At 29.5% G+C, this 26,067-nt stretch overlaps 3 protein-coding genes and 1 pseudogene across 3 annotated transcripts in view; 2 read left to right on the top strand and 2 right to left on the bottom strand.

Annotated features, from left to right (window-relative positions):
- The window catches only part of LOC112687515 (FGGY carbohydrate kinase domain-containing protein), a 42,412-nt gene extending 27,539 nt beyond the window's left edge, over positions 1–14,873 (bottom strand). Inside the window, exon 1 of the mRNA XM_025560259.1 lies at positions 14,504–14,873. The gene's annotated coding sequence lies outside the window, so the exon portion shown is untranslated. The remainder of the gene's footprint in view (positions 1–14,503) is intronic.
- LOC112687514 (ecdysone 20-monooxygenase-like) lies at positions 1,079–10,574 on the top strand. Its single transcript, XM_025560256.1, has 11 exons — positions 1,079–2,111; positions 4,801–4,935; positions 5,858–5,989; positions 7,007–7,205; positions 7,702–7,892; positions 7,962–8,157; positions 8,221–8,377; positions 9,452–9,618; positions 9,799–9,877; positions 10,036–10,233; positions 10,302–10,574. The coding sequence occupies exons 1-11, from the start codon at positions 1,856–1,858 to the stop codon at positions 10,407–10,409; spliced, it is 1,818 nt and encodes a 605-aa protein (XP_025416041.1). The 5' UTR covers positions 1,079–1,855; the 3' UTR covers positions 10,410–10,574.
- Positions 14,874–17,225: 2,352 nt separating the features above from the next.
- Positions 17,226–26,067, bottom strand: part of LOC112687457 — a 16,286-nt pseudogene continuing 7,444 nt past the window's right edge.
- LOC112687375 (glycoprotein 3-alpha-L-fucosyltransferase A-like) overlaps positions 25,511–26,067 on the top strand; it is a 26,664-nt gene continuing 26,107 nt past the window's right edge. The window contains exon 1 of the mRNA XM_025560036.1: positions 25,511–25,595. The gene's annotated coding sequence lies outside the window, so the exon portion shown is untranslated. The remainder of the gene's footprint in view (positions 25,596–26,067) is intronic.

Here is a 26,067-nt window from a genome sequence, read left to right as displayed (position 1 = left end):
AACATGGATTTACACCTATTGCAGCGATTATGATCATATTGTTGTATGAAATACTTTTAATTAATTACATTGTATAATAATAACGTTTGCTAACATATCACAATGTGCGTCATAAAATAAGGTTAAAGTCAATGATAAATTTGTTTGAAATCGGATTCTTGTAGGTTCATAATTTAACAACATATTTTATAGGAACTTACGAGGTAATACAAAAATAAAAATAGAAAAATAATTATATAGTTTTTATATGATAATAATGTGTACTCGTATGCATACGAACGGCGTTGTTTAACTCATAAGAAAATGTATTGTTAATGTCTTGCAATGTTATACTATTCACATCGCATATCCAATGAATTCAAAAGGGACATAGTTTCAGTTAAAATATACAATATTTTAACACGAATACACATACACATACATATATTTTTTTAAAGTCACCTAGGAAATAAGACAATTTTGATTAATGTACGAACTCTTTTCCTCCGTACACGCATTGAAAGGGCTGAACCTAGAGACGTCTACTATTTTTCTCTATTGAATAAATAGAAAATCGTTGAAAATCCCATGGTGGCTATTAACGCATCATATATGATGTGTCGACATTATTTATACAGAATACATCGTATATTCACACGCTCGTACCGCAAATACATAATACTGTTATCTTTGATTTAGCTATAAAAACATACAACGTTTAAGTTTTTTATCCTAAGATAAAAATTATACAAAAACACTTGTAAGAATTCGTCATCAGTTCGCGTGTGACATTCAATGTGCACACTTCTTGATTGCTCTCCGCGTTCATTTTTCGTTGTAATTCGTATAATATTTGGTGAAATGGATCAATATTGTACTTAAAATATACATCGTTTCCACGAAATTATAATCAAAAAAAAAAAAATAAATAAATAAATAAATAAACCTAACTTTGATTTGTAAGATTTTTTTTTTTTTTCGAAAAAAGTTAAATAAATAATTGTATATTATATTATCTCATTACAAGTACATCACCATATCAGTATTTTGGTCGCTACAGTACGCCGACACATCTTGTGTCATCTTATCGCACGCTGCATGCGGTGACATTAACTCGACCGTACGTCATTGGTTGACAAACATCTTAATCAAAAAAAAATCTGTGAAACAAATCTCAATTTGTAATCTCTTCGACGAATTCAAGTCAGTTTTCAAAATCCTTATACCATAGAATCGATACATCGGAAATAGAAAACAATCTTACCATTCAGTTTAACAACAGACAAATAATGCAGCGTCGGTTTTATAAGTCGAGAATTCGCGGATAAGTATAAAAAATTCGGAAAAAGTCACGAGGAAGGGAAAAGAAATAAACGGACGGCCAGTAATCTGAAATCAGCGCACGTTTGCGGTAATGTTCGGGTAAGAACTAGAAAAAAAAAAAAATTGTAGGTACAAACGCCGGCACTCGACCGCGCGTGAACGATTTTTTTTTTCTTTTCAATCCCCCGTGTCGAGTGTTCGAAAAAGACACGATCTTCCCCCCCGAAAGAAACAACAGGATCGCGGGTTGTGCGTGTACGTGTGCGTGTGCGGGCGCGCGCGTACGCGCGGCGCAAGATACGGGTGGCGACGGACGAAACAAATTCGGATATGCTCGATCAACGGCGACGGCGGTGGCGGCGTGCGGGCACACAGCAACAGCAGGCAACCGCAGCCGCAGCAGCAGCAGTAGCAGTAGACGGACGACGTTGTCGCGACCTTGGCGCGAAGTTAAAGGAAGTCGGTTACTGTGCATTGCCGTGCGACGGATGGAGAGAAAAAAAAAAAAAAAAAAAGAAAAAGAAAAAAAAGAAGAATGCGCTAGTGTACACAAATGTCTACACAACTTGAATCCAGAAATACGATTATAATGCAGTATCAACGCACCAACGTGTTGTGCGTTGTGCCCTCCCGAGAGTGTCTCGTCGTCTTGCTCTCCCCGGCGTGGTGCACGGCCGCGGTGTTACACGCGCTCGTTCGACGACGTCGCGGTCGCTCGCGAAATAGTACACCTAACCAGTGTTCGTCGGTTGTCCGACGGATTTTCTTGCGGCTCCGGAACGGAAACTCGGACGCGGACATTTCCACCGGTGAGTACTCCACGATATTTCCGTGCGACAATTATTATTGCGCTATCAACACGCGTCTTAGTAGAACGAGAACAGTTTCTCGTGTTGCGGCTCAAAAGTCTTTACCGAACGAAAAAATACTTTTTGCTTTTTTTTTTTTAAATACACCGTAATAAATTGAACAGTTTCTGAAATCATTTCGGTAAATGCGAAACTTTCGCTTTTTACAACGGACTAACCACGCGGCCGACGAGTGAACGAAAATGTTGAGATAGGCACGAGAAACGCTCGTGTTAAAACAAACGGTATTCGGTATTTCCGTCTTCTCTAAACGAATACATTTCTATTGTATTTACTTGACTCATCGTAGTTTTTCAAACGTTGTTTCGATGCAAACCTTTTTTATTTATCGCTGTTTTGCACGTCACATGTATCCACTAGTTGTCAAATCTGTTTGAAAACGATCGGCTTTTTTTAACGGTAACGGTAAATATTGTTTCGGTGACCACGATAGTGGTATAGACTAATCTCCCGTTTGGGGTAGAAGAGAATACCGCACAAATAAAGGCACACCCGACCAAATCAGCATACATCGTATGTACGTATCTCCTCTGCACCGGGCGCTACCGGTGAATTATTCAATGCAAGTGCTAAAACTCGATTATAACGGATTAAATACCGGGACGTTTATCTTGCGTAAGAGACCAATAATGATTGATCTACCTACACGTTTCTAATTCGTTCCCAAACAATCTCATGCTTTGAATTAAAATTGCAATGATTTGCCGAATCATGCAAATGCGTTTCAATTAAATCAAAAAAACCGAATGACAAATTAACAATCGACATTATAGTTGAACGGTGGGTCCATTTAAAAAATACGAAGATATTTACAACGTTTACAGAATTCGTAGTAATTTTTTTAACAATCATTGTTCGTGTTAAATGGTCTTTTGAGTTGTTGTGGTTTTGAATCGGGGCGGCGTGCGGTGCATTATGTATGCGCGTAATATTAAGATTATAATAGATTGTTATCGATCTACTGGTGGTGATCGACGATCGCAAGAAAATCAAATGATTTCTGAAACAAACAAAACGCACGTGTTTCGTGCTATGACGTCATCCGTATTCACTCGCACAGACGCACGACGTACACACGAGGTAATTTTCGTAGACGATTATGCACCACCCTTCCATGAAACGCGTTCGATTATACTCGTATTTTTATTATTTTTATTATTTTTATGTCAATGAAGTGTGTATTTAATTTTATTCGAACAACGACACGTCGTGTAATTGTCATATAATGTTTAATTGAAACTAAACGACAAAACAACAGCATATAATTAATAATAATAATTTGTAAATTCCGTTTCTGGTCACCGTGTGTGATTTTTTTGCTCAAGCACGCGATTATACTGTACGGTGTTGAAGGCTATTACAGTATTTTGTTTTATAGTCGCATGCCGAGAAAATTTTCTCTCGTTTCTCGTCCCTCCCGAGTTCGATTACCATCGTCGTCATCGCAATCGTTAACTTCAACCTACTGGCAACTACTCTTCCTCGTAACGGATTTTAATGTTTGCTTATAAAATATAGTAGGGAGTAACATAACCCTTTTTGTATAACAATAAAATACCGATGAGTTTACTCAGTTTGATCGTCAGCGATTCGTGTTTTGATTAGATTGCGATTTAGTTATATTCCTCGTACACGCAGGTTCGACTGAAATTTTAATGAAACATTTTTGTTTCACAGGACCCTCTTTATAGTATGACGTGAGCAATGTTCTTTATGACTCCTTAGGGGCATGACATTTGACTCCGATAATTACCACGCGCAGACGGTGTTTTGTTTCATTCATTAAACATTGAATTTAACAATTCGATTTTTATCAAACAATTTCAATTGGTTGATAACTGAACGTAAAAACAGCAGACAACTTTCAATAGTTCAATGTATTATAATAGTTATGATTTATTAATTTTATATATAATAATTTTAAACATGTGACCTACATTTTAAAATTTTAAACTGAAAGTACCTATACATTTAAATCTATAGAGTAAAAATATATATTGACACTTTATACGTATGCTGCTCTAATCTGTCCAGCTATTGAAGATAAATATTTTAAATATAATTAACGATAAATATGCGGGTACCTATGTACTTATTACAAATTGTTTATATTCATTAATAGATTTTTTTGCGAACTTCCATAAAAAGTACTAGAATACAAATAAAAAACTAATTAGTATAAATAGTATAAATTAAACAAATATTGAAACTATATCGTTGTTCAAAATTGGGTTTTTGCTTTGTTCATAATATACTTTCTTGTTTGTGAATATCTAATGTAATTGTATCGTAACACATATGATAAAATTTCACTCGCATAATGCATTAATTAAAATACAAATATAAGTTTATTGTTTAATTTATATATACACATACATACGCAAACTCATATAAAGCTTACACAAAAGCGAATAGCGTAGTTATATTCTTATCGCAATTTCGTACTGACCTCTCTATACAGCTGTGTACCCATATATTTTTTTTCATTGATTCCTTTTATTTAACCATACATTTTTCTAAACCTGTTATACCATACGTATCCATATCCATACAATAAATACAAATATAATCACGTGTTGTGTTAAAGTTAAAATAATTTTTAATTCAAATAATTTCCTATTTTCCACAGATATGGGGTTCCGGGGAAAATATTGGACTACAATCGAACGCACCTGTGGCATGGTGTTCACTTACATTTTAGCTTTGATAAAACTTGTGTCTAATTTTTTGATCGGAACGAACAAACATTTCGAATATCAGTCCGGTAAGTATGTAATTAAATTTTCTTTAACTAAAATTGTGTGCGTAAAATTGAATCAATTCGTCATTATTTAATTTAATTAAAAAAACGGTAACTTTGAAAATTTGTATTTAAAATAGATGTCGTTTCAAAAAGATTTGTTGTTATTTACTTTTAAGTATTTTCCTTGTTTATTGTTTGTTAATAAACTTATTTTCGATGGTTCATGACATTGAAAGCATTTCAGTACTGTAACCGTATTCCATAACACTGTTTATAAACAAAAGTATAGGTAAAATTGTCGTGTCCTAATCCGAAAAAAAACTTTAATTTTTTCTTTAGTCATAATATGTTATCACAATGTTTGATAAAAATTATTTTTCAGATATATGTATGTGATATACGTGGTAATATATCCTGGTATGATAACTAAACAAAAGTTTCATTTTCAGTAATAAAATCCAATCAAATGAATTCACTAAAAGTTAAAATTAAATAATTTTTTATAAATTATGAAAACAAAACAATTTACAGTAATATTGTAGTTTAGATTTAACGCATTGAAATTTCCAAAAAAACTGTAAAACAAAATGTAAAATTGTTTTATACTATACAATTTACCTATATCATATAAAATAGTATAAAACAATTTATATTTTATCAAAAATATTGCAATTTAATTCATATGTTCGTATGCTAAAATTAATCTAAAAAAAAAAAAAAAACAATAGTGTCTGAAGCCGCATTGTAGGTATATATGAATAGCAACTAGTTTCAATAAGATTAAAGAATAGATTTATTAGGTTTTAGAATGATGGATATAAATGACTTGTTGCCTACTAAATCAATTTGTTTGCAAATAATTGGTTATATTCTACAAGGTCAATGACCTAAGTTTTGGATAGTAAATAATGGATTTTATAATGGATATTTTAATTTGTTTTAGATTCTCATAAAGAAGTATACAAAACTGTAGCTGATATACCAGGACCATGGTCATTGCCTATATTTGGAACCAGATGGATATATTGGAAATTCGGCCCGTATAAACTGAATACCGTTCATTTAGCATATAAAGGTATTGTAACATGTAATAATAGAGTGTATTATAAAGTATAATATGATATAATAATTTAATTTGAAATCTATTCTGAAAATGCCATTGTACAATTTGAACTCGGACTATGTATCTTACTTGAGTAATAAAAAAAATGAATATTTCACTATACTCGTAATATACAATGGACTTAAAATTATAATTATAAATTATTGTAATATTTATAATAATAAATAACTGAGGATCGAACATTATTTTTTAAACAAATGCCATCATAATTCATGCGTAATCAGGAGTGGATATAAAGGGGGAGGTATGGGGACTAAATCCCCCTTAATTCCCTTAGACATTAGGTAGAACCATACAGTATGAAGGTACTCAAAATATTTAAAATATTGAGAAAGACCTCAAACAAATCGACATGCGCAACGAATTTTGGCAGTAAACTCACTTTACTAGCCCTCCTTTTTCCATTTCTAGATCCGCATCTGCCCATAATATTGATTAATAATACAATTATATTAAGACCGTCATAAAATAGCGTTTTGCATATCTCTGTTAGTGTGAAATTAGTGCTTTGAAAATAATTGAATAATTTATCCACATTGCATTCATAGTACGTAAGTACTTAGTCAATTTAAACATGAATTCTATCAAAATATAAATTTCAAACCATGGAAATTTAAATTATGAAAATTTAAAATAAAATTGATCGATATTTATTTAACATGCTAATTTCTAAATTTCCGAAGCATTGTATTACAACTAAATACCAAACGAATCTTTAAATTAAAAATGTGTGCACTCCTAAATATTTTCGTGAAAAATATATGCATATAGATATTTACCTATACTAGGTAAAAACAAATTTTAACTAAAAATGTAATATTTAGATATTTTAGATCTACACTTAAAAATCCGAATATCTTTACGGATTATTATTTTGCGACTTCCTAACCTCGGATGTGTAAATATCGGGATAGACATTCAAATTGATCAAAAAATCGGATTATTCAAAGTATGTTAATACTTCCACAGACATGTTTAGCCGATATGGAGATATTATTCGTGAAGAAGCATTGTGGAACATACCGGTACTTAGTGTTAAAGAGCGAGACTTCATTGAAAGAGTACTCAGACATAGCGGAAAATACCCTATTCGGCCACCAAATGAAGTGACTGCGAATTATAGAAATTCTCGCCCGGATCGCTACACAAATACTGGGCTTGTTAATGAGTAAGTATTTATAATATTAAATGATATATGAAGTATGTTAAATTGTTATGATTAAGTGATATTTAAAAGTAGCATGTTAAAATTATCCTATATTTAAAAAAATTGGAATTTGTAACTTCAAACTAGCAAGATATAGTGCTTACTAGATTATAAATTTAAACCATAATTAAAATTATAATTTTTTTTGTTTATAAATTCATCGAAATCGCTATATTAGATATTTTGTTTTGTTTATTATGGTCAATAATTAAAATATAATGAAAAATGTGTACTATAATTTTATTTGAGGTATTTAAAATGTAAAGTCAAATAATGTATGCAGTGCCGGATCTAGGGGAGGATAAATGGGTATGCTTGTCCCAGACGCTATTAGTATAAGGACTTATAAAAAATAAAAAAAGTCATGACCACTTACAAAGGGTGCTGAATTTTTATTAGCCCCGAGTGTCATATTTCCTAGATCTGGCTCTGAATATATGTTACTATTTACTTGTAGACAAGGTGAAATTTGGGCTAATTTAAGAAATAAATTGACTCCGGAACTTACTAGCCCTAGGACAATACGTAATTTTTTGCCAGAAGTAAATCTGCTAGCAGATGATTTCAATGCTTTGATTGCTCAAGCAAGAGACAGTAATAACACAGTTAAAGGATTCGAATCTTATTGTAACAGAATGGGATTGGAAAGTACATATAATCATGATAAATTGTGATACCTAGTTCAATCAAAAAAATTAAATTACATGTCATCCACAGGTACATGCACGTTGATTTTGGGCAGGAGATTAGGATTTCTAGATGGAGAGATCAGCGATACGGCTACGCGACTGGCGGACGCCGTAACTAGTCAATTCCGAGCTTCACAGGAAGCATTTTATGGACTTCCGTTGTGGAAATTAATACCAACCAAAGCGTATAAAGATTTCGTAGCGAGTGAAGACTCCCTATATGAGCAAGTACAACTTCTAAAATAATTTATATCAACATATTTTAATTTCAACGATTTCGACTTTAGCATTGTGTCTGAAATCGTGGATTCTGCGTTAACTGATGAACAGCAATCTTGTACAGACGTGCGCAGCGTATTCGTTTCCATACTTCAGGCACCCGGGTTAGATATCAGGGACAAGAAAGCGGCGATTATTGATTACATTGCTGCTGGAATCAAGACTGTAAGTTACCATGATATAGTATAACTATAGCTCAATATAGATCGCATAAAATCATTTAAAAATATCATTAAATATTAATTATGACCTAAGTCACTCAAAAACTAACAAATTTGAAAAATATCCTTGCATTTTAAATATTTATTGAACTTTAAATTTTATTTTTTAATGAACACACTGAGTGTAATTAATCATATATATCAATGGGAAATAATTTAATTGAAGTTAAAATACAAATTTAAATTTAGATAAACTAAAATCAACAAGGTTAGCAATTTTGGGTGAAATAATATTGCAAATGGAATTATGATCTCAAATAATGAAAAATTTTAAAAAATTTTACTTTACTTAATGGTAATAAAAAGTGTAAGATAAAAAGGCGAAACTCCAGGATCGGGTAAGAATCAAGGATGAATGAATGATATTGCTGTATTATTCTTTTAAACTTGAAACCTATATACCATTTCTCTTGATAAGAGAGTGGGAGAGGCCTGGTGGATCTGATTACATTTCGTAAGATAGTTGATATTGTAGTAGAACTAAATACTTTTAAAATATGTTTATGACTTTTTAGTAACTTTTTTTTTGCTTTAAATATAATATTATGAATAATCATGTATTTAATTATATTTACCTTAAGTATAAAAATTAAAAGTTTTATGAATTTTAAATTACAAAAATTAAATGAGTTTTTGTGATATTAATCGATTTGTCAAAATATTCAAACGCCCGTAAAATTACGGTGATTATTTTTATTAAGTTGAAACGATGAAAACCAAAGTTAGATAATGTCAAATATCGGTATCCCCTAAATTTTGTTCTTTTTTTTTAAAAATGTTCGTCAATTTTTTGCAATTATTAAGAAAACTGTTTAGAAATTCATAAAATAACAGCCGTTTAAGTAAAAAATGGATAACATTTTTAATCAGAAATTTCTCATGAGTGTAGCTAAATAAATAAATAAATAAGAGAAAATAACTTGAAACATAAATTTAACACATTCCACTTGTGATGACGTTAGAAAATTTATACGCATGAATGTGTATAATATTGTTTTCCCGTATTATTTTTTTACAGCTAGGAAATACACTAGTATTTTTACTGTACTTGGTTGCCAAACATCCGGATGTGCAGGAAAAAATATACGACGAAGTATCGCGATTGGCCCCATCCGGTACACCTATAACCGCCGAACACTTGTACCACGCCACATACTTGCACGCTTGTATATCAGAAGCACACAGGTATTAACTGCAATACATCATGCACGGTAAATGTAAGTACAGAGTGGGCCGCATTATTTTATGGCTTTTAAAAAAATTGTCAACACAGAAAAAACGATAAAACTCTATGACCCACTCTGTATAAATTATCATGTTAATTTTAAAGGTCAATTATAATAAGGTTCTCAACGCACTTTTCAGACTTTTACCCACTGCTCCGTGTATTGCCAGAGTGTTGGAATCCGAATTCAAGTACAAAAATTATAGACTACCGCAAGGGGTAAATATAATACTACTTCAGTGTAACGTGATATTAGTACCCAAATAACACTTAATGACCCTGTATGTGGGTGGAGTGAACAGGGTTAAATCACTAGATATAAAAATAACCGTTAACATTTTTATTTTATTTAACATTGTTGTTTTAATTCTTGACAGAGTGTCGTTTTACTGCACACGTGGTTGGCATGTTTGGATGACAATAATTTTGTCGACGCATATTCTTACAAGCCAGAAAGATGGCTAGACGAGTTGACAAAAAAATCACCTTTTTTGGTTGTGCCATTTGGATGTGGAAAAAGAATGTGTCCAGGCAAGCGGTTCATCGATCTTGAACTTCAAATCGTTTTGGCAAAGGTTAGTTAAATAGCGAGGCATTCAAGTCAATTTAAATTTAATTATTAAATTGTTATACATTTTTTAAGGTGGTGAAACAATTTTACATCGACTTTGAGGGAGACCTGAATACTAAATTTGAATTTCTTTTGACACCCAGCAACGCGAATTTTATTCTACGAGATAGAAGTTGTTGATGTTATTTAATACTCTTCTATTTCTTTAAATCTATCTACAATTGTTATACTTCAATATTAACTTCCAATTTTTATCATCTCGCTTCACTATTCTTATATGAGTTTTCAAACGATAAATTGTGTATACGTGTTTATAATATTTTTGTATCTATAAACGTTTAATAGTTAAATTATAGATGCATGTACACTCTTATTATTATTATTATTTTTTTTTTTAAATATAAATTGATAATTGATTAATTTTCATTTCCTTTTCAAATGTATACTATTATACATAATATCTCATATTACGTTTAAGTGTTACCATTCATTATTTATTCATGTTTAATACCAAATATTTATTTTCATATCATAATCTCAATTGTGATTAAAAATATATTTATATTTTAACAACTATTAAGTTTATTGATAACTAATTCTATTTAATGTATTTAAAATTATGTTTCATGTTGAAAATTATTACCAAAAACTTGTTATTAATAAAAAAAAATTATGCAAACGATATCTATTATATTATTAAAACATATTATTATTATTTTTGATTAAATATTATTATTATACAGTGTGATCACGATAAGTGGAAACACTCAATAACTTTGTGCAGGCTTCATATACCTATTTCAGTTCTGCTTTTTTGGCTTTCTAATAAGCATTATTATACACATTTTCAGATATTTAGACTATTTTTGTCACATTTAATTTCGCGCATGTGCACAATAACTTCTTTTTTTTTTATGATATGACCTATTTTTGACCACAAATTAATTTTTTCTGCATATTTTAATGAATTTTAGTGGTTGAATTTCTTTTCTAAGTAAAAAATTGAACGAGTTATAGCAACTTGATTTTATGTTATTTGCACAGGTATAACAGATTATAAAATACATAAATAATAATAATAAATGCGTAATAATAAAAATAAAAATAACTACCTAATCTAATTTATAAAATACCTGTTTACCTATTTTGTTTATCTTTATCAAAATTATCTCAGTAATTGTATCATAATTAATATCATATTTGCATGGGTACTAGTTATAAATTAAATTAATGAATTTTTCACAGTTCACATATTATTCTGCAGTAAATGTCACTAGTGGCAGTAACTAATAAGAAATAAAAATCAATATTTTGTAGTTTTTAAACAGATTTAATATTTATCTATTAGTTATTATGGATAATAATTCAGAAAAAGTTTACATGCTTTATACATATTGAAAATTCCAAAAAAATACACGTCGTGCTCAAGAAACTTGTGCTCTTCGTTATCCGAATAACTATTATTTTAATATAATTATTGAGATAATTTTGATAAAGATAAACAAAATAGGTAAACAGGTATTTCAAAAATTGGATTACGTAGTTATTTTTATTATGACGTATTTATTATTATTAATTGTGTATTTTATAATCTGTTATACCCGTGCAAATAACATAAAATCAAGTTGCTATAACTCGGCCAATTTTTAACTTAGAAAAGAAATTCAACTACTAAAATTCATTAAAATATACAGAAAAAATTAATTTGTGGTCAAAAATAGGTCATATCATTAAATAAAAAAAGAAGTTATTATGCGCATGCGCGAAATTAATTGTGACAAAAATAGTCTAATTATCTAAAAATGTGTATAATAATGTTTATTAGTAAGCCAAAAAAGCAGGATTGAAATATATGAAGCCTGCACAGTTATTGAGTGTTTCCACTTATCGTGATCACACTGTAAATGTATTTAAAACATGATTCATGTTTGTATAAAGTGTATGTTAAAAAAAAAAAAATAAACTAATATTTAGTTCAAGTTATAAATTATGTAGGAACAAATTTCATTTATAAATACATACTTCATTTTAAATAAAATCATATGATTCAAAATTATAATTAATAAGCTAAAGGAAACATTTATTAAGACTTAGGCTTAATTTAATATTAAGTTAAGTATATTTGTAGAATTTGAAGTATGTTTTATTTTGTTCACTAAAGGCAATTGTGAAAAATTAATTTATTCAAAACAAATCATTAAAAATAATTGATAAGTTAACTTTTTCATTCAACATGATTGTTATTCATTGTTTTTCAGTAATTGCGTTTATAAATATTTATCAAGGTGTTTATTCACGGGCTATTCCTAATTAATTTTGTTGATAGCCAATTGCTATTTATTCTAGTAATAATAGTAACCCAATACTATGTACTAGACCTATCAGTGAACTGCAAACGAATGGAAAATATTTACAGACTTACAATCATATTAATAACTATGTAATGTTATTAATATCAAATATTTGTTAGAATATGTAAATTGTAAAATTAGAAGTAATTTCAAATTGGAATAAAAATGTTTAAGTATTGTAATATTTGTGTTTCTACACATCAATGGATTTTTAATAGTTTATGTTTCATTTATACGTATAAATACACGAAAACACATTTAAAACATAATGAATATAATAAAAACATACCAGTACGTCAATAAAAAGTTAAAAATAATAAACATAAAAATATCAATATGTTAATTTTTAATTGTTATTCACATGTGTAAAACAGACATATTTTCTAATAGTTAAGAAAAATGTATAACGGGAATGCAAACAATTTTCTTAGTTATATCGTTATTTAATATCATATTATATAGCGGAACTTATTTCTGGAACAAATAAAAAATGTAAACCAATTATATTATTGAAAAATGAACATGATTAATATTTGTTTAAAAAATCAACCAATCGGGATAAAAGTCTGTGATAATAACAATGAATTCATAAGGTAAACGTAATTTTAATTGTAATTCAATTATTCTCAGCTTTGATTATTTTATTTATACTTTTATAGTTTGACATCAAACATCAACGTATGGAGTAGTACGAAACAGTTTAATGGTTGAAGATCGTCCACTGAACTTCCATTTTTCTACACAATATTATTATTCTCATTTTATAAAAATACAGTGAAACCACACAATAGGGCATGTGTTCGAACTACCCCACGTAATTTAACATAAAGCACATTCTCCCCAGTGAAGAGAAAATATCAACAGCAGTAGGCGCAGTAGATGAAGGGTGAGCTACATACAATGCGAGGGGAAACATTCTGAGCGTTCGAGCGTTTCCTTAAATACGCAGTTTGAATACTCGTATTTTACACGAGCTCAGAAAAATTATTTTCTATACAGTTTCACAAAAACAAGGAACCTATTACGCAGAATTTAAATTACACCGAATTTTAGTCGATCAGCTAAAAAGAACATGCTGAAGTCACAATTGAATGCACATCAATATTATTTTTAAGGAAAAAAATAAATGCACCTACGCATAGTACTACAAAGAGTGAGAACATTTACTTCGAGCGTTACGTTGTTTCGTTTAACGCAGTATTTCTCCATCTTATTTTATTTATTATTCCGTTTACATTAAAAAAAAGGCTATCTATCCCTTCTTCTCACATAAATAATAATAAAAAAAAACTTTAAATTTTATTTTTATGATCACCCATTAAAGTAAAATAAAAATGTATTGATTTTACACCATAAACAATTTTTACATATTAATGAGAGTATCTACCATAAATACTATTTAAAATTTCTAACTTCGAAATAATATCGTCAAAAATACATATCGTTTTATTGATTTTGTTTAAGATTTAATATTTTTTCAAATGGCTCAAAATATCTAAAGAACTGTCTGGTGAAATAAGTGATGATACCGAGTGTTCCGTATATTTGTTGTATAATGTGTTAAAATTTGACATTCTAAAAACGGTTTCAGTAGTAGGTACATGAATATACAACTATATAAGCACTAAATATTTCAAATATTGGAAACACATCAAGAAGCATAAGCTGTATTGAACACTGAAAACTAATCCGTTTAAAGTGTACGTTCTATGTCCAGAACTGTCTGTACAAAATTTTTTAAACTTTTATCACGATCTATTTTTCATCCTAAAATTCGAATAATTTTTCACGCGAACGCATTATCGTATCAGTATCGGTATTTTATCAGAAATATGATAAGAAACGCATTTCAACCGAACAGAGGCACGCGCTGTTGGTATGTTATTATGAACGAAAGTTATTGATCATTGACATTATACTCACTGTTTTGGAAAAGGTGTACGTACGCATGGTGGCGATATTGTTACAGTTTTCGAATGCAAAATGTATCGTACGGCAGCCTGGACGTGATCACGAAATAGTATGCTAAACGTGTGGTACACTTACAAACATGTATCTACATACAACACTTGTTTGCGGACGAATAAAACGGTCAATGTGTTCTTATGACAATATACGTAGTGTGTAAAAACGATAACGTGATATTCTATTTATCGTGCGCCAATAGCGCGTTGCTCTTCGGAGTGTGTTTATTTATTATTTATATTAGGTAAATATCGTACGCGAACACATGTTTAACACATTGTTATCACACCGCACGCGCTTATCTCGCGGTGCAAACAAAAAGTTATTACTTCGCAGCTAGTGCACGCGCGTTTCAGTTAAGTCTTGATAAACACGATGTATAGCAGGATGACATCTGGCCCCGCGAACCGAACCAAAGACAATGAAAGGGGTTCACATTGTGCACGGCGGCCATGGTGTAATGATGTCGAAAATAATACAATGCACGTCACGGCGGAAAAGATCGACGTCAATAATATACCTACTAATTCGTGTGTTCATTTCGAACTGGCGGATATATAGGTAATATGCGGATTACGTAATGCAGTTGAGTAGGTATAGAGCAGTTCAATCATTGCCAGTGTTTGATCTCATTGCGAAGCACGTATTGTTGTTATAATTTTTTTTTTTTTTTTTAATATTTCCATCGACGATTTTGATGATAACAACATGCATGAATTAGACACAAATGGTATTTTGTATGCGTAATTTTATGAAGAATTTTGAAACACCTATTGTTAAATTCTCTCCGCCATTCACGTTTATATTTCTTTTCGTAAAACGTATAATTTTATGTTATACGGGTTGACAATTCTACCCAATACTAAACCTCAACCACTTTACTTATAGTCAAAAAATTATAACTATTTAAAACATTTTTATTTGAGTTCGGCGACAACGTAATTGATGGGTATTTTAGTTACAATTACATATTCTTATAAACTATACAACGTTGACTCTTGTTCATGATAGTTCTTCGAAAGCGATGATAAAATGCGCATTCTAATGTACACAGATGTATAAAGTTGTAATTAATCTTACCGGGTTCATATTTTTTTTTCTGTACTTAATACTATTACTAGTACTATAGTATTTTGTCGGAAAAAGCGTAACAAATATCATTCATACAATTTTTTAATGATTACATGGTTAAACGCAGAAGATATAGAACGTGAGTACAATAAGAAGTTATTTTTCGATTTCAAATACACATTTCGAAAAACATAAAAGTTATTAATTATTATAAATTAGTAGGTAACGATTTGACTGTTGCAGTGATATGTGATCAACGGTACACAAGTAAATGCTTTCAAACTCACAATTGTTATAATGTGTCACTCACAATTAATTGGGCACTATTTTTTAATTTAATACTAAAGTGGATTCCGCCTAATATAAATGGTCAATGGTTAATACGAGCATCCGCTTATTATGGGAAAAATGGTCTGCTTCCAAATCCAATGTATACTAACAAAATAAAAAATTGCATAATATGAGCTCTTGATTCGGTTTGCGGGGGCAATATTTATTTTACCACCGCGTTAGAATATGTATAAACAACTAATACCATTGGGTTTCGTCGTATCTACGAGATTGTGTTTTTCAAAGGTAATAAAAACTTTTATTGTGAATTTTATCGAATGTATACGAGTGTTATCGAGAGCAATATAAAAAAATAAAAAATAAAATAAAACTTAAAGCTTTCTTAACTCGATAACATACATATCAATTTTATTAAACATTTCAACGTTATAGTGAGCGTTTTCGATTATCTCTGGAAAAGATCTTCCTTTGGAGTAAAAATAATTTACATATATTATATATATGTAATTACATATATTTCGATTTCTTCTGTCAGATCTTACTTATATATGTTATTAAATTAATATTGACATGTTTTTCATGGCCTCGGTACTTTTCCGTGGAAAATAATTTTTTCATGATGTACACAACATTATTACTGCGGCGTATACGGTGTAGGTTCTACAATTTTATTCGAAACTGTAGATATTTTAAATTAATGTTATTCAAATATTCATACAGCTCCCAACAATACGTGTTCTTTATAAATAAACGTCTACATGTATCTAAACATATAAAAGTAATTACACATTTTATACTATACGATTTTATGTCTTTTTAATGGATAGTAAGACCAAAAGTTCAATAATTTTAGTATAGTCATATTCACGGCGAAAGTTATTAATAATAAACGCACTTTAGAGCAAGAGCGGAATCGAAATTATTATTTTATTTTATTTTATTACGCGTGCTTCTTTTGAGAAATGCTATATTTGAGATAATATAAAAGCGTTCAAAGAGTTCACGCAATCTCATCGTATATTAAACGCAAATATGGTCTCACTTCGCAGAAAGGTTATTATATTCTACAGGGCGGCTAAGAATTACCAATTGCAGAGCAACCTGTATGAAAAATCGTACAAAAATCTTGAAAAAAATGCACGTTTTTAACCAACTCTCGACTGTTTTCGGGACAATACAATCGATTTTCGAGGGTATCGGTTGGATTACCTTAAGCCGAAGTGTATCAAAATATAAGGAGAACGGATGCACCTCTAACACACGATAGACAGTAAAATAATAACCACTTGTGTTCAATCTGTGCATATCGCTATTATTTTTATTCATATCTGTAAAAATTAAAAAACAGTAAAAAATTAAAAGTAAAAGTTCCCTACAAAAAGACTAATTCCGTATGTTTTTCTGTTACAATGAAGTAACTATAACAAGTTAGCATTATTGTTCTTCTTATCTATGTGTTTACGTGAGCTGTAATATTGCAGCTATAGGTGTGCGATGCGAATTCGCGTACCGTACCAAACTAAACAAAATCAGAAGAGAAATATTATAGTTGACAGAAAACCCCTACTAAAAACATAAGGAAGATATGATACTAAACAAACTACGCACATAACGGTATGGAATTACTAAATTATAGAAATATAATATGTATACATATGTTGCAACCTATGAATAAATATAATATAACTAATGGCTCATGGTAGTCATTTGTTCTATCAAAAAAAAAAAAAAAAAAAGAAAAGTATAATAATTACAATTTCTACCTGACTTTAATTACATTAAATAATCAAATTTATCATTTCGAACATAAACACAACCGTTACGGTTCAGTATTCAACATTTACCAAATAGTAGACGATTTAAATTTAAAAAATGATAGTTCACTACGGTTATAATTCATATCTGAAGTTTAGACTCGACTAAAAAACTGCAATGTCACTATTTTAATTATATTTACAAAACTGTTTGGAAGGGAATCCGGTTTTTGTTAAAAAATTTGCAGTGAACCATTAAAGTTATCTCTCGGATGAAACTTTCCACAAAAAACCTAATCATTCTATTTTCGCTTAATTTTGACATGGAAAATCTAATTTTATTATACTTTCAGGCCAAGCGAAAAGTATAACGATTCTCGAACAATTAAGCGCTCCTACAGATACGATCGTGCACGATCCAATACGCTATTAAAATAGATACATGGTCTGAACTATAACCTTACAAAATAATTACCGTACTCTCGTATGCAATGGTATAATCGTACGAGCCTATGTTTATTATTCTTATTTATGGTTAACGCAGATAAAAAATAAACGTTTCGTTTGAAATTAATATGATGAGGGGAAGTATTGTATTATTATTATTATTATTATTATTATTATTATTATTATTATATCGCCAACCAGAGTGCCTAGGGGTGGCGAACCTTTCTGTATTCGCATGTCAAATAAAACTAGAATTTATTTTTCCAGCATGTCAACTAATTCGTTGACAATTTTTTTTAACTTATATTATGGTTGAGAACTACCCATTTGCGCGAAAACAAATTAATTCATTTGGGGTACAGCCTATTTGTGCCAAATTTACCTGTAGAAATATTTTTACGTTAATAACTCGATTTAATTCATATAGACACAACGTTCGTTATAAGTTATAACACTTAAGTAAGTTTTTACTCATAATACATTTACAACTTACTATAGTATATAGTATACTATATACTTTAGTTATAACTCATAATACAGTTATATATATAAAATTATTGCGTAGACAGACTGAAAACAAGTTATATATCAGTTTTATTATGTTGTAAAATGTACAATCCGATATCGTTATTCATTAAATCATTGAATAAGAACGAACACTGTGATTTGATCAGACATTCATTACACTGCATTATATACCTACCACATATTCTCAGCTGTATTTTGTTTAATTTATTTATTTATTTGTTTATTTTATTTAATTACTATAATTAAGAAAAATGGAGTTTACGATAAGCAAAAGAGGGAAATAAATGGTTGCAGACAAGGGCCATAAGTATATATTGTAATATACTTCTTCTAAAAGTATTGAACGGTGGTGATGTTCAAATAAAAAATGTACAGCAAAAATATGTCACTGTTGTTAACTATATATAACACCGTAAAATCTGTATCGCCATTATCATAAATTATAGGCTGTCGTTTTCACTTGACTCAAGCTTGATATAGAAAAATTCAAGGACTAGGATTAACTTTAGCATATAAAGATAACAAGTGGTTAAAATTTACTTTTGATTTAGCTTTTCTGAATCCCAATGACGTTTCCGATTGTTTTGTTGATGATGTTATATCTGAAATTCCCGTTGATACAAAATGTCAACGATGTGTAGATTATTTAGATGTAAATTACCTTAGAGAAAATGCTAATTTCTCTCCAAACACTTGGGCTGCATTTGCAACTGATTTAACTAGATCAACCAATAACTGAATCTTTCCATGCACACTTTAATGAACAGTTTTATAAATCACATCCTAATATTTTCACATTTTTAGAATTTTTTCAAAATAGTTCAAACATATGTATATATTAAAATTAAAAGCAGTGTTAAAAATATTCCTAACCTTCCAAAAAATCCTCAGGTTAAAACGTGATTGAAAAAAAACTTTAAAAGCAATTGATAAATATAAAAACAAAAAAATAACGCGTTATGAATATGTACAAATAGTTACATTTAATTATAATGCAAATTAAGACTATGATTTAAAAAAGAAATTGTATATTTGATTATTATATTTGAAAAAAAAAATCGTGGAAGCATATTTTAATATAATAGCCTATCAATAAAAAAAAAACTACGTACCTGATAATCATAATTATTAATATAAAATTTTAATATTGACTATGATTTTAAAAAATGTGTTTTATAAATATTTTAATGTTAACATTAAAAATTAAAAATGTTTTATTATGGTATAAAATTTTTTAAATGTCTTTAAAATGTATGAATTAAATTAAGTCAATAATGCAAAATGTTTATACAGGTTAATTTGGCGCAAATAATCTGTCGGAAAAAAACATACCTTTTTTATTTTGGCGCAAATGGTCACACCCGTGGTTTGAATGATAAAAAAATCAAATCAAATATTTTATTATTAAGCAATTTAAATATGTAAGACACTAAAAGTATAAATAGTATATAAGTATGTTAAACAAAGTCTTAACTTATACAAAATAAAAAATATTAAAATATATTTATTTGTGTACAGTTTTAGACATGCAATTTTAATGAGAAATTTGTTGCTGAATTTTATTGGCTAATAAATCAATCCTCGGACTGTAATTAATTGATTTCAGTTGAACACATGCTGCGCTTAAATTTGTTCCAAGACGATTCCCTACAGTTGATTTTATTGAATTCATTGAAGAAAATAGTTGCTCGAGTACATAAATTAATCTAAACATTGTCAAATAAGAAACTGCTAGTTTTTTCATAGGTGCAAATTAATTTGTAAGACATTTCCACTCAATAAGAATCAATTTTTCCGATTTAACATTACTAACGGTTTGATTATTTTCTAGCTTATTATTCAAATTATTAAATTGATTTTTTCAAATATTACTTCCCTGAAATTTTATTGACTCCATTTCTAAGTTTCTATTTTCAACTATTTAAAAACACTAAGTTCAAGTTCGTCAAATTTAATATTATGAGGATTTGTTAAGAATTCCAAAGTTTATTCTAAACGTCGAAATTGAGGAAATTTGCATGAAAACAATTCATTTGTATTTTGTAATACTTTTACATATTTTGTACTTATTAATTTCACATAAAACTGATCATCTTAAAACGTTTTGAATTTATTAATTGTTTTTTCAAATAAGGATTCCTAATATTTAACGTCTTTATTGCTTAAATTTTGACAAAAACTTCTATATTTTTCTCAAAAACTTTAATGTTTTCAAAAATATTTAAAACTGTTTGACCTAGGTCTTGAACATTTTTATTTAGTCTATTATAAATTCTAGTAAAATCTGTGAAAAACATCAAATCATTCAACGAATTTAAATCAGTAAGCTCTGGATAATTTTGAGATTTGTCAAACATAAATAAACGTACTTTTCAGGGCCACCACATAAAGATAAAAAGAAACGAAATGGAAAAATAAAATATAACCTCTGATATTTCAAACTATTTTACATTGCTAGAAAGACAAATAATAACAGTGTAAAATGGTCCTTCCAATAACAAAACACGGTAAAAAAATGCTATTTTATATTGCCAAAATAAACTAACACGTCCATTCTAATAAACCTACGAGATAGATATAGGATTAAATTAGAGGGTCCATCACATAATCGTCGCCTTCTATCAAAATTTATCAACCAATTCTTCAACCGAAAACATCTATCCAGTCAGAAGAATTGAAGAACGAAGAATTGTTTGACGATTATGGTTACGACAACGACGACGGCGGATATATGTGGCAAACCAGATATCCAACAAGGATATAAACGAAAACGGCCCTTTTCGGGGACACCAGTTTCTTACTCACCTCCGATTGTTTCATCGAAGAAGATCCGGGTTCATCGGTATATTGACGGAAACTTATTTAAGTTATTCCGAACGACCCCTTTCCATAATTAATTTTTTACATGTGTTTTATAAGATGAAAAATGAAATTTTTTTATAAAATACTTAAAAGAAGTTTTTTAGTGGCATCAAATACTTTATTTCAAGATTTTGCAAATAAAAATGTAATTATACAACGTATTCAGGATTTTTCTATCAGCAGAAACACTATTAAAGAACGAATTCTTTGTATGAGTGATAGTATCTGAAACGGTATGAGTTGTACCGACTCCGCTGTTGTTGAAAAATAGACAACGTTTTCGGTATACTATACGGTTAATTATACTTCAAAAATTTACATACATTTATGTTATATGGGGAGACATTGTCTTATTCCGATCAACAGACTTAAATAGGCAACAGAGTCGGGCCCCAAGGATTATTAATTGAACAATAAGGTTCGTTATGTATTTTATAAGATAACGAACCTTATTGTTCATACAATTGTTCCATACAAAAAAAAACATATCCCTAGTAATTTGTACAGACTCTCAATTATCTATAAATTAGAACACAGGTATGATTTTTTTCTTTTTTTATAATTCTAATATATGGTATATTATTATTAATTAAAGATTACCAGTGGTGTATTTAGAAACTTTTTTGATTTTTTGGGGAGGGGGTGTCATACCTAATAGTGAAATAATTTTATAAATTAGTATAAAATTTTCTTTATCAATTTATTGTTAGGTTATTTATTAACTTATTGAAATCAAACTATTGACAAATTACTATAACAAAATTACAAATTATATTATAAATTCTAGTTTTCGTTTTTTATTTGCCAAATCATCAATAACTTCATCGGTTTGAAAGTCTAAATCTCGATGAATTGATAGCATGGCAAGGACATCGAAATATCTACCGATAATTTCCTCTCATCAGATTATTTATATACCATGTGTCTATGAGTACCATGCAGTCGATTGTTATTATTATTATCCGATAACAATTTAATTATTAGCGATATTAATATTTTATATATATATTTTCATTATACTTTAATACTTTATTGAATAAACAAATAAAAATTATTATAATACTGATATGTTTAAAATTTGACGTTTTCAAAAAAATTTTTGTGGGGATGGAAACCCCCAGTACCCTCCCCCCACCACTACCACTATAAATACGTCACTGCAGATTACAATACTGGTATATGATAATTAAATAAATTAAAAATTTACGGAATTGATAAAATGCATAATAAGTGCACGTGTAACTCCGTGACACACGTGACGTGTCATAGGATCGCCATCTTTGGTCATAAGGCGTACCTATTTAATATAATTATTTCCTATTAAAAATACGCCCGTGCTGAATGGAAACCAGTACATCGTAGGCACCACATTCCCGCGTGAAAAACGTGATAAGTATATAATTTTATCGTAATTTACAATAACATATCAATAACCTAAGTTTAAACATCGTAAAAAAATCGACGATGCAGTGGTTTGTGAATTTCGATAGAAAATCACTCCTTACATTGTTTGTATTTTAGGTAAGATACCTACTAACCAATCTGATTCTATTCACGTCAATGGCCCGGGACAATATTATGTCTTTGTTCTTACATGTACGCAAAATATCGTTATACTTCCTAAATAATTCAAGTACTTGACATTTTAGATACAATTATATTTTCATATTATATAATACGATAAAGAATTATTATAGAACTCAGCATCTCAACCGAATGCAAGAGTCTTTAAAACCATATTATATAATTTATTTAACATTTTTTTTTTATTTAATTTGATTGTCATTAGGTGTTTCAAGTGATGTTTGCGAAGAAGAAAAATTAGTCCATTTTCAATTTGGCATAGCGCCTTGAATTCTACATCTGCATAGTTCATTAAATGCAGTGGATATTTTTTATCTCTTCATACTTAGTGCACTGTTACAGTTTTCTCTACCTGGCTCTATAGCCAATCAAAAACCGTCTTCGTTCATTTTAAGATTTTATAGAACAACTATTTTTTTTAAATATTGATTAAATGTCAATATTTTAAACTGTAGTTTCATAAATGTATATTGTTTGTACTTTCAGAAAACGTTGAACGTTGATAAAAAGTGTCATAATTCCTAAAGATTTAAGCACAATTTATTTTTCAGTAACCATTAATACTTAAGCATTTGATAAATACTTATACTAAGTGACAGATCCATAAAATAAAATAGTGAAAGTGGTGAAAATCCAATGAAGAAAAATTAAATTGTAAAAAAATTACTGCCTAGAAATAAAAATATAAATGACTGGTTGGGAAAACTTCGTAAAATATCCCTTTACAAATTATTGAACAATCGAATTAAGACATAAAGAAATGGATATTTTATGGAAAAGGAAATTATTCAAATGTTACTGTTGAGATATCCAAATAATAAAATGTATTAACTATTTACTACTATGCGTCTGAACTGCCCAGCAATATGTGAAAATTATGAATTGATTCTGGAAATGATAACACCATAAAATAAGCATGCATTCAAAATATTTATGGCAATATTTCAATTCATAGTTATAATTAATTCAACAAAAATATTTCAATTCTTCGAAAGACTTCCACAAGAGTAATAAGAATGACAGCTACAGTGGCGTGTTGAACTACTTTTACATAAGGTGCAAATATTCTTATAAGCCACCTAATCACCCACCTATTTTTTAAATACCCCTACATACCAGCTTTATATCAATCACGCCGAAAATCTCAGGTAAAGAAAGAAAAATTATGGGATGGAAAAAAGGTATACATCTATTGTGCCGGTATAAAAAGAGTGTAATTTATAGGTATTATTGCGTCGATCGATATTCTAGTTAATACAATTTACGATTATCTCATTGATACATATATTGATGAAAATGCAACTTTTCCCCCGTATCTTTGGTCATCGTGTAATATATCTGACGAAAGAACAACAAATGCCTGATGCCTGTGAGGCATTTCACTCAGCGTTTGGGAAATATTTTTATTAACCACATCCAAATATTTTTTTTTTTTTTATGAAGTTTTAAACATAATGTAACACGACAATCATAATACGTGTTCTCTTAGTTATCATAAATAGACCAAACTCAAATTTATGACAAAAAAATAAATAGTAAAATAGACATAACTAATTATAATATTAGACCTAAGAACTTTTCAACAGGTATAGGATAAATTTGAATATATATATATATATATAATATATAATATTTTATATAATATATATAATACACTATTAATGTAAATACCAAGTATGTAGAATGATAGGTTTGATTTTAATTTTAATTTTTGTTTTTAGCCATTATGATTTTTACTTGTACTGTATAGTTGTTATACCGGCGCAATAGATGTATATATAACAAAATACTACAATATACAGGTAGTGTCCCAAATTCGGCACAATTGACTAATACCGTACATACCAAAACCACTCGTTTCGCTCGCATTATTACTATAAAAAACATATTGAATAACTAATTTGCATAATTGTTCTCTTTTTGACACTAAATAAATATTTAAATCCTATAAAAATATGGTATAATATAGTATTTTAACAGTTTTAATTAATATTACTGATGTAATTGGTATATGTAAATAAATTTCATAAGCTTAATAATAATGAAAAGCTTCATTGTAATGCTACAGCAACATGCATATCTAATTTGCTCAAGTCCCATTATTTTTTTAATATCAATTAAGATAAATTATTATCTAAATAAAACTATATTTTTTAAACACCTGGTAATTATATATTAAAGGTAATGTATAAGTGTATAAACAACATATTATACGTATTACTCAATACGTACTACACTACTAATTATTATACAGTACCTATATATTATTATAATAATAGTATATATATATATATTTTGTCATGTATTATATGTTGTCATATTTAGATATCATATAGTTTATTGATGTCTAACTAAGTATTAAACTAAACTAACTCCACTGTTAATGTTTGATACACGTGCTATAGTATGTGTGGAAAAAACCAAAAATTGAACATATGATCAGTGCATATTTGTTATTATTCCAACGATAACAGTTAGAATCATCATTGTTTTCGATGTAATTGCGAATTTCGGTGAGTACCTATTAATTTTTTTTTTTTTTTTATATGTGTTTCGTACACGTGTACTGGCATCTAACCAAAATTGTTATAGTGTTCAGAAACGGTAATCTGGGCACGTAATATTACATGAACGATTAGGTACATAAAAAATTAGGGGTGGGGATGCACGAACAAATACGTATCAACGCAATGACCTATGCATCACGAGCTCTATCAACCCCTGCACGTTCAACAACAACAATAACAACAACAAAACCACGCGAAAAGTGTAAATACGCGTTCCACGCGATCACGACAACGACGTCGTTTCGTCCAGTCAGCCACGGCGACGATGTTCTGCGCATGTGCCGCTACCGCCGCCTGGAAATCGCGACCGACCGACGGGCGGACAGGAGCGGGGGCCGGCCCTTATATAGATTTTGCCCTGGACGAGAGCGCGCGCGCACTATCCACCGCCGTCCGTACGCCGTGCGGAGCTTTTTCT

This window comes from Sipha flava, unplaced genomic scaffold (genome assembly GCF_003268045.1).
Source record: "Sipha flava isolate LNK unplaced genomic scaffold, YSA_version1 34_pilon_pilon, whole genome shotgun sequence".
In the NCBI taxonomy this organism is placed as follows: domain Eukaryota; kingdom Metazoa; phylum Arthropoda; class Insecta; order Hemiptera; family Aphididae; genus Sipha; species Sipha flava.
This window is presented reverse-complemented; position numbering and strand designations above follow the sequence as displayed.

Bases quoted from the DNA above. Each gene is read 5' to 3' on its own strand.
- LOC112687514 (XM_025560256.1), top strand. From the start codon at position 1,856: ATGTCTACACAACTTGAATCCAGAAATACGATTATAATGCAGTATCAA. The intron at 5,990-7,006 runs GTATTGTAACAT...ATACTTCCACAG, and splicing joins CGTTCATTTAGCATATAAAG to ACATGTTTAGCCGATATGGA. The intron at 8,158-8,220 runs GCAAGTACAACT...TTTCGACTTTAG, and splicing joins AGTGAAGACTCCCTATATGA to CATTGTGTCTGAAATCGTGG.